Raw genomic sequence first — 15,185 nt, forward strand, 5'->3', positions numbered from 1 at the left:
AATGACTGCCTCCTTATTTCATACTGTGCAACAACATCCTGAGGCCATCCTTAGCTCTCGGCTTTTGGCCTCAGTTCAGGTTGTGATAATGGTTTGGTGCGGCCAGCCCCAGACACTCAACAATAACAATCAGGCCTCAAAATCTGTGCAGCTGGCCTTGAAATCTTGAGGTTCCTTTTAAATAAGGTGAGTTTGAGGGTCCCCTGTTTGTTTCATATTTCTAGACCACAGGATGAGCGCCAGGTCATCTTTCTAGACTTCCCTCTATAAACTGCAACAGCGAGAAGCCGCATACTCTGATGTAACTTCAGGTGCTCTGAGAAAAAAATATGGTAAAGTTGGCAACATTATTCTTATCAAATACTCTCTTCAGAAGTATGTGCATCAGAATAATGAAAAATATTAAATCAAAATGCTTTGGGGAAAACATTTAGTATTATGTATTTATTTATAGATGAAATCTGTCACTTTAAGTTACTTTTTTCCCCACAGTTATAAGGGCTAGAAATTCTTTCTTGTTGTGAAAGAATTTCCATCTGCACTGTTACACTGATCCCATACTTGTCAGCACTGCAGTGTTATGGGAAATGCCAGATCTGGGAAGGTTTGCTGTCATTTCATAAGAATTGGCAACAGATGGTAGATGGGTCCTGGCTCTTATTATCAGGAGATGCTAGTATCATCCCTGCAACATAAAGCTGTACTTTTTAGGTCAAACAGAAACAAAGAAAATGAGTTTAGGTTGCACATTGGCAAGCAAATGCTGCGGTTTGTGGCTTCTAAATAGGAAAAAATTGAAGGCACCTCACTTAAGATGCAGAGTCAAATACGTAAGCGCACAAGGAAAAGGCTACAAGTGTTTTATGCACACAAATGAAGTAGGAGTCAGTGCTGCGCTTGTTACAGAGAAAGGTAAAACTTACTGGGATGTTTTAATTAGTATTAAAGGTACAGGTGTTGCTCTCTGCTGCTCCATGGGTAGAGGCTTCAGTTTTCAGGCACACTGTAAAAAACGCAGGCAAACTGGGAACAGGTTAGACAAAACGAACAGAAATGAGAGGATTTGAAGCCATGACTGACAAAGAGTAAGTTGGCCTTGTCGAGTGCACAACAGAGAAAAGAGGGATGTCGAGGATGTGGTAAATACCTTTCAGCCTCTGTGCAGTTGTAAGAGGGCTGTTGTCAATTGTTTCTCTTGTTTCCTGTTATATACAGCAAGAAGAAATAGGTGTAATTTTCAGGGAAAATAGATTTAGCTTTGTTATTAAAAAAATATCTAAGTGTAAGGGTGGTGCAGCACTGCAGTAGGTTACGTGAGGAACTGTCTTTGCAGCAGTTTTTAGGCAGGTACCTCACAGGGCTGACGTAGGGCTACTCGATCCATTCTAGTGTTGCAGGTTTCCAAGTTTCGAAGTCCCCTGCCGAGAAGCAGCACTTACCTGTTAGACCCGGCTTTCACCCCAAACTAAGACACTAAACATTTCTGGTACCAATTATGTAGATATACGCCATATATGGCGGTGAGTAGGATGGATTTTAGATGGTATTTGGGGCCATATTAAAACAAGCCATAATTGACTTAAAAATCAGTTGTGCTCAGGCACTGAGCACAGCTGCAGCAAAACGGAACAATTAGTGAAACTTCTATCGGCACCATAAATTGCGGGTAAGCAGCCGTGTATGCGCACTCAGGTGCCGGGGCACCCTGGCAATTAGCCACGTGCAAGAGATGCTATTTGGAAGCCGAGCGGGGCTCTGAGTTGGGAACCGGGGTCGAGGCCCCGAGGGGGAGGTTTGGGGCTGGAAGGCCCCAGGGCCCCCCGGGGAAGCGGCCTCTCTCGCCCCCTCCCCCCGCTCGCTTCTGCCCTCGAGTTACACCCGCCACAGCTCCTTCCTACTACAACTCCCATCAGCCCCCGCCGACGCGCGTGGCGCATGCGCCAGCCGGCTCCCGGCGTGCCCCTGGCCGCGATGCCTTTTGGGCATGGTAGTTTTCCTGCGGCGTTCAGGCCCTTGCCGGTAGGGCGGCCAGGGACTCCATTTCCCGTGGGCCCGCGGGCGGCGCATGCGCCGCGCCGGCAGCGGGGCAAGGTGGGAAGGGGGGGGGGACGCGGGGAAGCGCAGGTTCCTGTCTGCGCTGGCTGCGGCCTGGCACTGAGGGAAGGGGCGGCCCCGGCCCCGGTCCCGGCGGCGGTGGCGCAAGACTATGGACCCGGCCGAGGCCGTGCTGCAGGAGAAGGCCCTGAAGTTCATGGTGAGGGGCCGCGGCGGCTGGGGGGGGCACCTGCGCGGTGGCGGGGGGGGGAGGGGAAGGGCCCTGGGGGGGAGCCGAGCCGGGCCGGGCCCTGGGGGCGGGGGGAAGGGGGCGCTTCCTGGCACTGGGCTGAAGCAGAGAGAGGCGGCTGGGGCGAGGGGGTGAAGTGCGGGGGGCTGGTGCGGGGTGCGCAGGCCGGGTGTGGGGGGGAGGGCTGCAGGTGCCTACTGGGAGCGGGAGAAGTTCAAACCGGGCCGGGGAAGGGGAGGGAGCTGCGCGTATGTACTGGGTTTCTCCTTTTATTCGCGTACTCGAGCCTCTTCTGTAGTGTGCCCCAGGCCGCTGCGGTTCCTGTGTTATTTTTTCCTCCCACTCTGCCCCGGGAGCCGTCTGTATTGCTACTTTAATCCTTCCCCATCTCCCGCTGTCTTTCGCTGATAACAAACATAAAGAGCATTTGTATTGTCTAGGTTTGTGAGTGGGCCTTTGGCATGGAAAATACCCGTGGGGTGTGTGCATCCGAGATGCTCTTCAAACAGGGCTAGCTAACTCTAGGTTTGAGGCATGATACATTTAAGTCAAAACGTTCTGTATTTCATCCTTTTTCTTTCGTTCTTTTTCTTTTTTTTCTAAAACAGTTATTGGTTTTTATTGTAATAATTGAATTATTACAAGGGACTGGATGTTTTGGCTAGAAACTGTAAGATTTGGAAATGAAAACAAACCGGTGTCAACTGAACTGGCTGTTAATTTTAGGTGCCCCAAACTGTCCTTTCCCTAAGGATATTTTCTAAGTGACTGGCAATGCTTGCTAAAAGTTTATTTTGGATTAGAACTTTCCATGGTACAGAATTAAATCTAAGCTCATCAAGAAGAAGCAATTCTGTTAAATCTTCAGAGCATATGCCCAAAATGAAACACTAGTTGCAAATTCTAATTTTTAATTGCTGTTCAAAACACTTGCTTGGCTTCTGGCTTTTAATCTTGCAGAACTTGTTTCTCTTGAGACTTTTTGACCCTTTTTCTAGTTTTCTTAAAGTTTGTCAGATTTATAGAGTCAGGTCAATGAAGTGGGAAAATGCTATGGATACCTGAATGGGCAAGGTAGCAATTAATTACAAATTACCGTCTTTGTTGTATGATTGACTCTAGGAGTATCCCAGGTCCTGTTGCACTTGCATTTGGTTAAGCTTGGTAGTTACAACCTGCATCTGGATAGATAGTGAGTTTCATATCCTGAAAAGTTTCTGTCTTGCACCAAAGAGCACTGTAAACATACTGTGCCAACGTCTCATATGCTGCTTTTTTTCTGTTCTCTGTGCAAAGATTCCCATCCAAGGGCTTATTCCAGGCGCTTGAGATCCTCTGTAAGATTGGGCCTGGCTACCTGAGGGAATTCCTGTCCATCTTGCAGCTGGCTGTGTTCCACTCGAACAGTAAAACTCCCCGGCACTGGAGAGAGACACCTGAGTGTGAGAGAGAGCAGCTTATGGGAGCTGCATTTGTTAAGAGCACCAGATAGAGGAATGAATGCTCAAGGGTCAGGGTGTACTGAGAGCTAAAAGCTAGACCAAGTTCTTCATTGTTTTATTAAAAAAAAAAAAATCCCTTATATGCAAAACACATCTAAAAAGAGCAATGGAACATGTAGCCTCCCTCTTTTCCTTCACAACTGTTTAGGCATTTTTGTTTTGATTACAGGTTGACAGAGTGAGAAAGGCTTTTTGTTTAACACATTTTAAGCTTTTGCTTTCACGCACATTTATACAGTATGTGACTCTCACTTTAGTGATTTTTGATGAAGTAAAGTTTTTAATTGGACGTTGTGATGTCTTTCAGTCTTCTCTCTTTGCAGTTTGTGGAGGTGTGACACAAGTAGGTTGTTTCGATATGTAAGATCGTATTAATTGTACATATCAACTTGGCTGTGCTGGAAAGCCTCTTGTTGTGTCTGTCTTAACACTACTGCATACCTAAAGACTTTTTTAATAGTATTGATACAATTATCTACATAGATTGCCTAGTGCATCCTCTCAACTAATGCTGAATCATTCACAATGTATTATTCTGTTCATCCAAGTGTGTGATACGCTTCATGTATTATTTTCTTATTAGATGGGTCACAGTTTGGGTTGAAGTAGGCTATGCTATTAATTATTGATTTTTTTTCTTTGTGACTTTCGCGAGTGCCAAGATATTTCATCATAGTTAACATTCAAATATCCCTTGTAGGAATGAGATTTGCTATCTCTCCAGCTTTGGATGGTTTTGTTTTTGATACAGATTTCAGCTCAATTTCATTTCATATTGAAAGCAGTCTGGTAGGTGGTACTATTTTTGTCCTCTAGGAAAATATTACTTTTCCCACTTAAAAATATCTGTACATCATTTTTGGTAGTGACTGTGAGCTGTTCTCTTGAATCACAAGATATCAGGTGAGATGAACCTGATCTTTTTTTAAATGTCTGACACTAACAGAAAATGTCATGTTGAAATTTCATTCTGTGTTAATCTTATAGATGAAATAGATACTTTTAAGAAAATCAGTTTTATTTTGTGTTTCAGAATCAAGACTGTATCTGACACTTTCAAAGACAAATTTAACTGTTCTTTTTCATATGCTCATGTATATGTAACTTTTTCGTAGGAGGAAAGAAGTTTTGTTCTTCCTGGCTGGTATTGGCTGGATTACCTACCAGTGAAACGATACTACATTAGCTAGTATCCACTCTCAGTTTCTGTAGCTACCCGTATTTAGATGCAATACGTATAACCTAATACTTTCAGATTTAAGTAATTTATTTAACTGTACTTGCCTATTCAAGTCACCTCTACATTTCAAGAAGGTCTAAAGTTTACTTCTAATATTAAACTGCTGTGTATTGGTATAGTGCAATACTAAGCAGCTTCTCACTGATGATGACTGTACTTACTGGTGCACGAGTGCTTTCAATCATTTAGTCTATAGGTCATCTTGCAAAGTTTATTTTGAATGAAAGCCTGTTTATAGACTTAGAATATGGTATTGTGAAGTATATATTCTAGTGCTCTGCAACTATACCAAGGATTTCGCTGGGGTGGAATCTATGCAAGTTCATCTTGCCCCCTTTTTATGTTTCTAAAATGCTGCGGATAAAATTACACTCTTCATAAAGTATAGTTTTTAAAAGACTGATGCACAAGCTAAAAGGAGAAACAAATACGCTCATTAGTTTTTTTGTTTTTTGTTGTTTTTTTTAAGCCCTGTCTGAGAGCTGTTTTTATTCTTTCAAGAATATGGCATTTCTGTTGTCATAACAATTTACAAAAGTACCAGGGATGAGGCGCACAATAAGTAACTTCCATATTTGAATAAACTGTTTAAAAATGTGGATACAGTATTTAAAGCATGAGTGCAATAGGCTCAACTGAGACTTTGATTAAATGTCATATAAACTAAACTACATATGCCTGTGTAGACTAGTAGAAGTAGCTCCAAATGGTTCCGTTAAGTGTACGAATGTTCTGATGATTATCTTTTTAATTAAAATGAGAAATCTTTGTTTAAAGTGGCATTCTTTTTTTACGGCCTGTTACAGTCTCCGTAACAATCATTTCTTAAGTCTGAACGTTTTTAATTCCAGGAATCCATTTATATAAAACTATGTTTAGACTTAATTAAAGAATGATTCTTACAAAGCTTGTAAATAGCCAGGAAAAAAGGGACAGAAAATAAAACTGACATTCACACTTAACAAAATGATTGTTACAAGGTATGTAATATGCTATAAAAATACAATAAAGCCCTTTTATAAGAGTTCATATTTTTTGTTCCTCGTTTTGAAAGGTATTTAAGAAAAATATCAAAGCTCTGTGAAGCAACATCTGTTTTCTTGAATGGACTAGTGACAACTTCTGTTGTATTAAATTAGCAGTGCTCAGATTTGTACCTGACCGGTTTGAATCCTAGGTAGGATGGTTGGGCAGGCAATAACTTGATGTATACTGAAGTTTCACTTTCTGTTTCTAAGTGTTTTTTTTTTTTTAGTTTTTTTTTTTTTTTAGTTTTTGTTTTTTTTTTGTTTTGTTTTTGGTTTTTTTTGAATGAACCAATTGACAGTACTTCATTTTCTTCCCTGGGTTGTGAATAAGATGATGTTGACTTTAACATTCTTGCTGAGTGTCTTTTTCCACTTTACTCCCAAATTAATGCTTTCTTTTTCTGGAGAAAAGTGATTCTAGGAGGTGCTGATGGCCTTCCAGTTTCACAGAGAACAAAAGCACTTTTTAAAGGTGCATTTTCTTTTTTTCTCTCTTTCTTTCTTTTTTTTTTTTCTTTAAGCAAGAGAGAGCCCTGAAGTTCCTTAACTGATATTCTCATGTTTGCAATAACTTCCACATAACTGTCAGGTAATATAGCAAGAAATAGTCATAGTTGGAGGCTGAAGGGCTGAATCTCTGATTCTTTTATTTTTATTTTTTTCCCCCTTCTTCTGATGGAAAGGGGACAGATAGGCAAAAGTTTATACTGCAGAGATTCTGTTTGCACTGAACTTGTATAATTTACAGTGTCAGTGAGGTTGACTTTTAAAGATCTAGAGTTTAGTAACTGTTGCTGTAAAACTCTGCTTCAAGAACCTTATAGTCTTCCTTACAGCGTATTTGTGTTGTGGTCATTTTGGCAAAGGGTATCTAAAGCAGAGAAAGCATGGAAGTAATGAGCATAATTTTGTAAAACAGCTGGGGTAGCATAGACTTGCCTGTTAAATATGGTTGCAAATCCTACTTTTAAATATTAAACATGTCATTCTCTCTAATAGTACTGAAGTAACATCCTCTTAGTTTGAGAATTTTTCTGGAATTAGTATGTCTGGAAAAAAAGTTGATTTATTTTCTCCCCAAATATATTTCTTTGATTTTTTTTATTATTATTGTTTTTTAGTTGTTGCAGGCCTCCTTAGGTAGTTTAGTAACTTCACCCTTGCTTTTTTGGTAATGTTCCATTAAATGTATGCAATTAGAAAAGCAAATGGCAAATTTACTATCGCATCACTGGAGTATTTAGCTTCATAGACTTAAAAAGCAGAATTTGTTGCACCATATTCTCACCACTGTTGTATATACTATAAACATCAGAGAGAGTAAGCTGACCTTAATATTTGATTCCCAGACTAAATCGCCGCCTTGCAGCAGTTATTTCCCACTGAATAAAAAGTTTAATTTCACGCCCTGATTAGTGCTAGTATGTGCAGGTGGATATTTATTTTATGCAACTAAACTAATCTGCCTTGGCAAATTATTTGCCAGTCAGCAGAGCTATAATTCCTCACGAGTATTTGGTACTAAATTATAGTTCTCATTAGTAAGATAAAGCAGACTGTTCTAACCACAACATTTGGTTAGGCAAAGGTTTTTCCAAATAATTTTTTACAAGATTGACGATATGCACAGTGACCTCAACATTTTCAGTATTCCATAGTGGTAATCGAAGGTAATAAAGATTTCAAAGGAAAAGAAAATTTTTCTGTAGTGCTTTATTATATCTAGAGAGTTGATTGAGAATGTGCAATGTTTAGAGATTGCTTCTTTAAGAGGTACCTAATGAAGAAAAGACTGAAACAGTGGTCTTCAGAGCATTTCTGGTGGCCTTCTAAGCTCTGATCTCTGGACAGTAAGTGAAATGAAAAAATAAAGCTACATTGTTTTCCTGTTTATTTTTAGTGAGAGCAGTTACTGAGCTAGCCAAAAGAGCGATCTGAGACTTGAAACTAAATGGCAGAAGAAGCTTTGTGATCCAGTCTGATTTAAAAAGCACTTCATACCTTCTGACCCCCGCTTTAAATGTTTTTATAGTATTTCCTGAGCTACGAATGTCAGCTGGATGTGTTCATCCACTCTTTTCTTTTTCTTAGATATTACTATGCTGGTAGTTTGCTTATATCATAAAGCTTGTTAATGCCAAATACTTATATTACAAGAAAAATCATATATTACTTGAAATTATGAACTTTCATTAAGAACTGAGGGAAGGGGCACAACATTTAACCAGTCTGAGTGGTGAACTTCCTCGTGTTTCTAACGCTTTGTATTTTCTTCAGTCTTACTCATTTTGTTTTTCCTACAATTCAGGAGATGCTCTACAGGCATATTATTTATATATTTTAAGTGCTTATGCAAGGCAGAATGCAGTATTTGTTTAGCTGAAGAAACCGATGTAAAAGAAAATGACTTCTAGCTTAAGGAAGTCCAGTGGCTGCAGCTCAATAATAAGCGTTTAAAATATAATAAATAAGCAATCAAACATGAAGCTGCTCTCTTTATGTGATGCCAGTTAGTGCTGAAAAATTCCGTGGTCCCTCAGAAATATTTAAGAATTAGACAACTTGAGAGTTATTAAATATGACCTGCTTATTAAACAATAGTATTTCTAAAGTCTCTTTATCTGAGGTTTTTGAGGAACCCTAGTGGTGGAAAAATATTGCCCCTGATTTGCAGAAGAGGCAGCTGAAGCTCAGAAATTTGCGTAGGGTCATGAACTGGAGTGATTTGTGTACTCTCGTGTGGTAATCCAATAGTAGAAGAATAGAAAAGCCTTGTCCTTCTAACCATGTTTTGGTTAATTTAACAATTGGCTAACCACCTGTTATGATAACACATTTTATCATTAAACAAAATTAATTTTAAAAATGACTTGAAAATGTCTGTTTTTAATGGGATCTGAATATTCTTAGTTTTAATCTGCCTCATGAGGCTTGTCTTTTGGGAAGCACAATGTTACATCATTAAAATATCATCCCCTACTGAGAGGGATGATTTCCACTAAGTGGAAATGATGAAAGAATGACGAGTATTTCTAAAAACTGCATTAAAATTCTTTAATTTTAAGTTCCTTGGTTCCATTAACCAAGGGTACTCAGTCTGCTTGAAGCTATATGTATGTAGCTGAATCTGTTAGTCATGATTGCAGAAGGTATGGCAAGCTACAATGAAGACTTTCAGATCTAAATTATTTTACTTTTCTGTAGTGATTTTGCTCAGAAACAAAGGATTGATCATAAACTTGCACACTGTAGCTGCTTCTAGTCCTCCTCTGCACTAAGAATTGAAAAACATCTGATTTATTCCCCCCCCCCCCACTTCTGGAACAGGATCTACATATTCATCTTTGAGAGCAGCAGGAAGGAGAGATGCCAGAAGAATGGGAAAACTTGGAGAGTGGTCCTTTACCTCCATTCTTTGTGAGGGAAGGACAGAAATGTTTGTAGTCTGTGAGCAGGAGCCTTGCAACCTCTTGATAGAGTCCACCTCATTAACCAGTTTGGACTAGCAAAAACAGCCTTTGTGTTTGCTTCATTTCCTTCATCCCATGATAAGAAAGGAGGAAGGTGCCATGCTTTGAAAGAATGATGTTAATAATCCCAACTGTATGTTAGTGAGCTGATAAGTGTGCTTCTAATTGTAGTCTAGACACCTCATCTTTTCAGGAGCACCTGAAGCAGAACAGATCTAAAGAGAAAAAGGAATTTGAGAGACACCAGGCAGTCCAGAACTCTGGTGTGGTTTTCCTGTCAGCTGGCTTTGTGCCCATATGTGGATTCCCTCAGTTCGCTTTTAGGAGTCCTATTTCCTGATGCCTTCAGCTCAGGACAAAGTAGTTGTTGCAGATTGTGAAGCCTTTCAAATACCGCATGGGGGATTAAATACTCAGGGAGAAGTGATGACTATCTTTTCTAGGATTCAAGCAGGTCTTGACTTACCTTTCTAGTCAGATTGCAGTCTTTTGAAGTTTAGAGACTTGACCATTTAGCAGCCCAAACTGTCTCTAGTTGTTTCAGAGAAAAAAGGTCCAGCATGAGGGAAAGTCCATCATACAGTTTGGTCACTCTCCCTCCCCACATGCATAATGTGTATTTTATTGAGAGTAATACAGAATGGAACAGTGTTTATGTGGGACTTACTTCGAGTTTATGAACAGTTGGCCTCAAATTTCCTCTCGTAGGAGAATGCTGGTGATTGTCCAGAGAGGTTGTTCACTGGATCTGCTCAATGCCCTTACTTCTTATGTGCCAAAACCCTCAACAGAATTGGGAAATGCAGCCAGCTGTCATTCATCTCTTGCAAATTAGAACAATGAGAAGTTGATGTAGTCTCAAGGAACCATGGGTCAGTCTTGTTGTAGGAGATTTCTTGGAAGCCTCTGAAGTTTTTTGAAGAACTCCAGACTTAATAATGCTAAGATCATCTTCAACTATGACAGAAGGTGCTTTCCATTGCTAATAGATTTGAAAGTACAAAAATCTCTGTTTATTTTTTATAACTATTTTTCCTTTTTTACCTTTTGACTTGGATGGCTTCAGTGCAGAGTGCTGCTCTTGTCACAGCTGTTGCTTATATATAAAAAATATAAATGTGTTTTCTACTGGCAAGAAGATATTCATATATATGCATATCTTATTGGCCATAAAATAAAAATGTGTGAAGAGACAAAATGGTACAGAACCCTTCAGTGAGAGGAAGGGTCTCTATGTGTCATTGAAACCAGTCTCGCGGGACATTGGTTCTTGTCCCCTATACTCCATAGTCTATTTTGCAAGCTATTCAAATCAGTTCTTAGAAGTGAGGATGATTTTCTTTGCTAGCCTGTTTTAAGTCTACTCCAAATTTCATTTCTTTGATAGCTAAAATCCTCTTCATATTTCCAGCTTACCAACTTATTCCTATTTCTTTTGTGCCAATGTTGTCCTTGAGTTTAAACAGCTCTGTTGTTCCCCTGCGTCCATCCCCAAGATATATTTGTGGTAAGCAGTCATAGCCCACTCAGCTGAATCCTGTGAGGCTAAACAAGTTTGGCATTTTTTTTCTTTTTCTTTTCCTCACAATAGAGGGTTTCCCATAATTTTTAATTATACTAATAGATCTTTTTGAACAGCTGCAGAATTTTATTAATCTACCTTGACCATGAGTGACAGTAACTACACAAATTATATCAGATAAAGTTGTATTGATTCCTTGTACAAAGGTGTTAATGATGATCTCTCTCTACTGGGAGTATTTCACTTGATACATTCCAGAGTAGGATTTGACTTCCTCTCGTGGCTGCATCTTATTGGGGAACCATCATAACCTAGCAAATAACGTTCCCTGTGTCAGTCTCCTCAGCTGCCGAGTCTGTGATTTATAACAAAAATAATGTTACTTTTTATTTTTTGGACATAGTGTTTTGATTCTATTACTAGAATCTTCAAGATACTGTGTCCTCCTATATGTTTATGGCAATTCTTAACTTTCTTTGGCAAATTTCATTAGCACGTTGGTAACTTTTGTTTTGTAGCTGTTAATGAGAATATTGTTAATTTCAAAATTAATAATGGATTTCAAAAAGGATCTATCTCTTCAAAGCTTGATGATTCGCTCTTCAGAATAACTTGTGATCCTCTACCCTTTTTAGTTTCTTATCCTCCTTACAGCTTCAGTATTAATCCTAATCCTCTCCATTTTGACTAGTAACTTCCTACATGTCATTTATCAAATGCTTAACTACTACTAATTTGTCTGGACTTCAGTGATCTTCTTAGAGAAGAAGATTGGGTTAGTCTAGCACTAATTCTAATTTATTCTAAATTGGGAGAAGATTTACTTAGGTCTCCCATGGTGACTATTTCATTTTTACAACAGATATCAGTAATAGTAATAGTAGTTAGTAGGTAATCAGTAGGTTACCTGAGATATAGGACATGCTGGTTTCTTTGATGGGATGGCCAATCGCTTCTGCAACATTTTAGACTCCTCCTGTCTACTCTTCTTGTGGGTATGTGTTTGGCACATGTGTTCGGTGTACTGTCAGACTACCCATTACGTAGCTTCAGTTACTTCTGTTGTCCCTGCTTCGTTCTTATGCCATAATCCTTCCAGCAAGATGGTACAACTTCTTTGGTTTTCCTGTTTTTAAGGAGCAATTTCCTGTAGTCAGGCTAAGCAAAGGAGCATTTACTTTTGTAGAGTGAAGAACTGTCATAGAGCTTAATTCGGTACAGGGCATTTAGATCAGCAAAGGAAATTTTATAAATGTGGGTAAGTACTTGGGGCAATTATCTATGGATTCCAGGCTTTCTTGAGTAGATTGTTGCACTGAGTGAATATATTGCACACTGTAAATATTGTACAGTGCTTTGAGGGAGGTGAATTGGGATAAAATGGCTATTCCTGCAAGAAGGAAGTCTTCTCCCCCAACTCCTGTTTAGCTGCTTTATTGAACAGAGGAAAATTTTTGGATTGAGTGCTGTATATTCAGAGCATGAGAGCTCACTGGCTTAAGACCAGAAGTCATGGTTGACTGCTGGAGTCTCACCTTGGAAGCATTTCCATTTCTTTAGAAAACGTGGTATTCCTCTTACGAACTTGCTTACTTTAATGCATGGATTTTAAGTTGACTTTCAGGATAGTTGGCACAGATCTCTAACCTGTGTTTTCATCTCTTCTGCATGTCTTTTTTTCCTCCTACCTGAAATTTATCAGGAGATCAGGAAAGTGAAAGTTACCACTAGAGATTCTTCTGCTGGTTAAGATGATCATGGTTTTGCAGTCATCTTAATTTTGTTCACCTTGGCTTCATTTTTTTTTTTTTTTTTTTTTTTTTTTTTTAAGCACAGAATGTTCTACTCCCAGTGCTCTGAGTCTCAGTGAAAAATTAGTATCCAGGATGAGTTTTCTGGCTTTTGTATGGACTTATATGAGAGATGATATTTTCAAAAATATGATCAGCTTTATTTTGCTAATATCTAGATAAATGTCTAGCTATGATTTTATGCATAAGGCTTGCACTGCGTATACTACTGTTCTTGTTGGATACTTGCCTGTTAGAAGTTCAGACAGTAGCATGAGAAATGTAGCTTTTCTTTGCTGTAGATCTTGCAGTCCTGAAGGAAGTTGAATATAGACTTGAATTTCAGATTTAAAAAGCAAGGTGGCTGTGAAATAGAGAATGCTTTTACTCGTGGACACAAAGAGGATCTCTTTACGCTGTAATAGTAAGCATGTCCTCAGAACTGCTGTTACTTTGTTCTAAGATTAATAGAGTGTTGTCACAGCTCTCAATTTGGTTTTGAATGCTGTAGCTTAGTATTCCTGTAAGCCTAAGAAGGTATCCAGGTGTTTCTTATTACTAAAGTAGTTTTCCTGATAGCTGCTCTTTTTGTAGGGTGTGAAAGCTTGTATCTTTTTATCTGTCAGGGAATATAAATACACATTCTCCAGTGAGAGTTAATTTTGAACAAATCTTGTTGAGCATACTCTGGATTAACTCGCTGAAGAACTAGAGTAGCTATGTTCACATAAATATCAAAATTTGTTATTTGGTATGGTATATTCAATAAGTTTCCAAGCAGAATCAAAGCCTACTGTTTGAGAGTGCTAAATCCCTCTGAAGGAGTTTGTACCGAATTTTGCCATCTTGTAGTCAATGAATTCATTGTTTTTCTTCTCCAAAAATCTAACAAATGGTGCACTTAAATATTGACAGCTAATGCTTTTGGTATCAGAAAGCTCACGCTTCTTTTTCCTAATAATAAAGATTTTGAAATCCTGTGTGTGCTTTTGTTGAGGTCATGGATCTACCTGTGCCTTATTTTGAATACTTCTTTGAACAGTAGAATACGGATCTGTTTGGGTCTTGAAGTTGTATGTTCTGTAGCAGGAATTCAATTTATCACTGTAATGCATACAAACTCATTAACAAGTTCTAGGCCACAGGGGATATTTCCCTTTGCTATGGAAGCCATCTCAACTGGACGATCCTCAGTGCAGCTGGCTGTGTCCTCTCATGTCAGGAGCTGACAGATCTAATTCTGCCTTTGTAGCTGAGAGCCTGTTAGTTAATGGCATTGTGAATATTGTAACTCAGAGGTAATCTTCAGTGTATTAAAATGCATTTTCCTAGTCTTGATATTTATCAAATAAGGTTGTATCTAATGAATGCAATGTTATCTTCAAATAAATACTCATGTGTAGAGTATAACTTGAAAGGAATGAAAATATAAGTAGCTCCACAGTTGCTTTGTAGTGACAGAGAGAAACGGCTTTAGCTTGCATGTGTGAATGGTAAGTGATGGAAACCCAGGGTGAATGTCCTCTCCAAGGGAAGAGGAAGCATTATGGTTTATATGATGATTCATAAAATCCTTAGTACATATATATTTCATATGGGTCTCATTTTTCCTCCCATTTTTTTTTTGCTTCTTACATGAAAGCTGATAAAATAGAGAAGCAGCAGTACTGCCTTGCAAGTACCATAGTAGGTTTCACGATACAATTATGCTGCTCTGACATTTATCCTTTCTTGTGGAAGTGGAGATGCAGATATTTAAGAACCCTTCTTGCACAAAAAAGCCCAATTTCCGCTCACTACTTAATTAGCACTTGTTTATGACACGGCGTCTGATTTGATTTTCAAAACAAATTGCACAGTAAAGAGGCTGATATTTAAACTGTATAGTAACCACAGCTCCAGCTGTGACTCAAATATTGTAAGCCTTCAGGGGTTGTGTTTAGGCTTAGAAAATAGGAACTCAGGCCTGTAATTAAATGTCCTCTAAAAAATCAGCCTTTTGTAGGGAAGGAGTGAGGGTACCACTGAATTTTAAATGACTGACTTGTTCTCAGAAATCACTGTATTATTGTGGGTCTTGCTATGGACTGCACAAATCAAATGGCTTAAAAATGGAAGAGTAGATTGCTTAAAAAAACAGTTGAGGGTTGCAGAGGGAGAAAGAAAAGGCAATCAAAATAGTTATTCTGGCCCATGGGGTTATAAACAATTACAATCTTAGTATTTAGATAGTGGTATAAGTTCTATGGGCATAAAGAAATACTGAAGAGAAAGTACGTATTTCATACAGGGTAAAATTACATTGCAGAACTACAAGTAAATCTCTGGTTATGGAATAAATCTTTTATG

At 38.8% G+C, this 15,185-nt stretch overlaps 1 protein-coding gene across 4 annotated transcripts in view; it reads left to right on the forward strand.

Annotated features, from left to right (window-relative positions):
- Positions 1 to 2,105: 2,105 nt before the first annotated feature.
- Positions 2,106 to 15,185, forward strand: part of BTRC (beta-transducin repeat containing E3 ubiquitin protein ligase) — a 118,608-nt gene continuing 105,528 nt past the window's right edge. For all 4 annotated transcript variants that reach the window (XM_062579653.1, XM_062579651.1, XM_062579650.1 and 1 more), the window contains exon 1: positions 2,106 to 2,254. In XM_062579653.1, coding sequence (XP_062435637.1) covers positions 2,207 to 2,254 — 48 coding nt within the window. In that variant the 5' untranslated portion in view covers positions 2,106 to 2,206. The remainder of the gene's footprint in view (positions 2,255 to 15,185) is intronic.

The sequence above is a fragment of the Rhea pennata genome, chromosome 7, assembly GCF_028389875.1.
Source record: "Rhea pennata isolate bPtePen1 chromosome 7, bPtePen1.pri, whole genome shotgun sequence".
Lineage (NCBI taxonomy): Eukaryota > Metazoa > Chordata > Aves > Rheiformes > Rheidae > Rhea > Rhea pennata.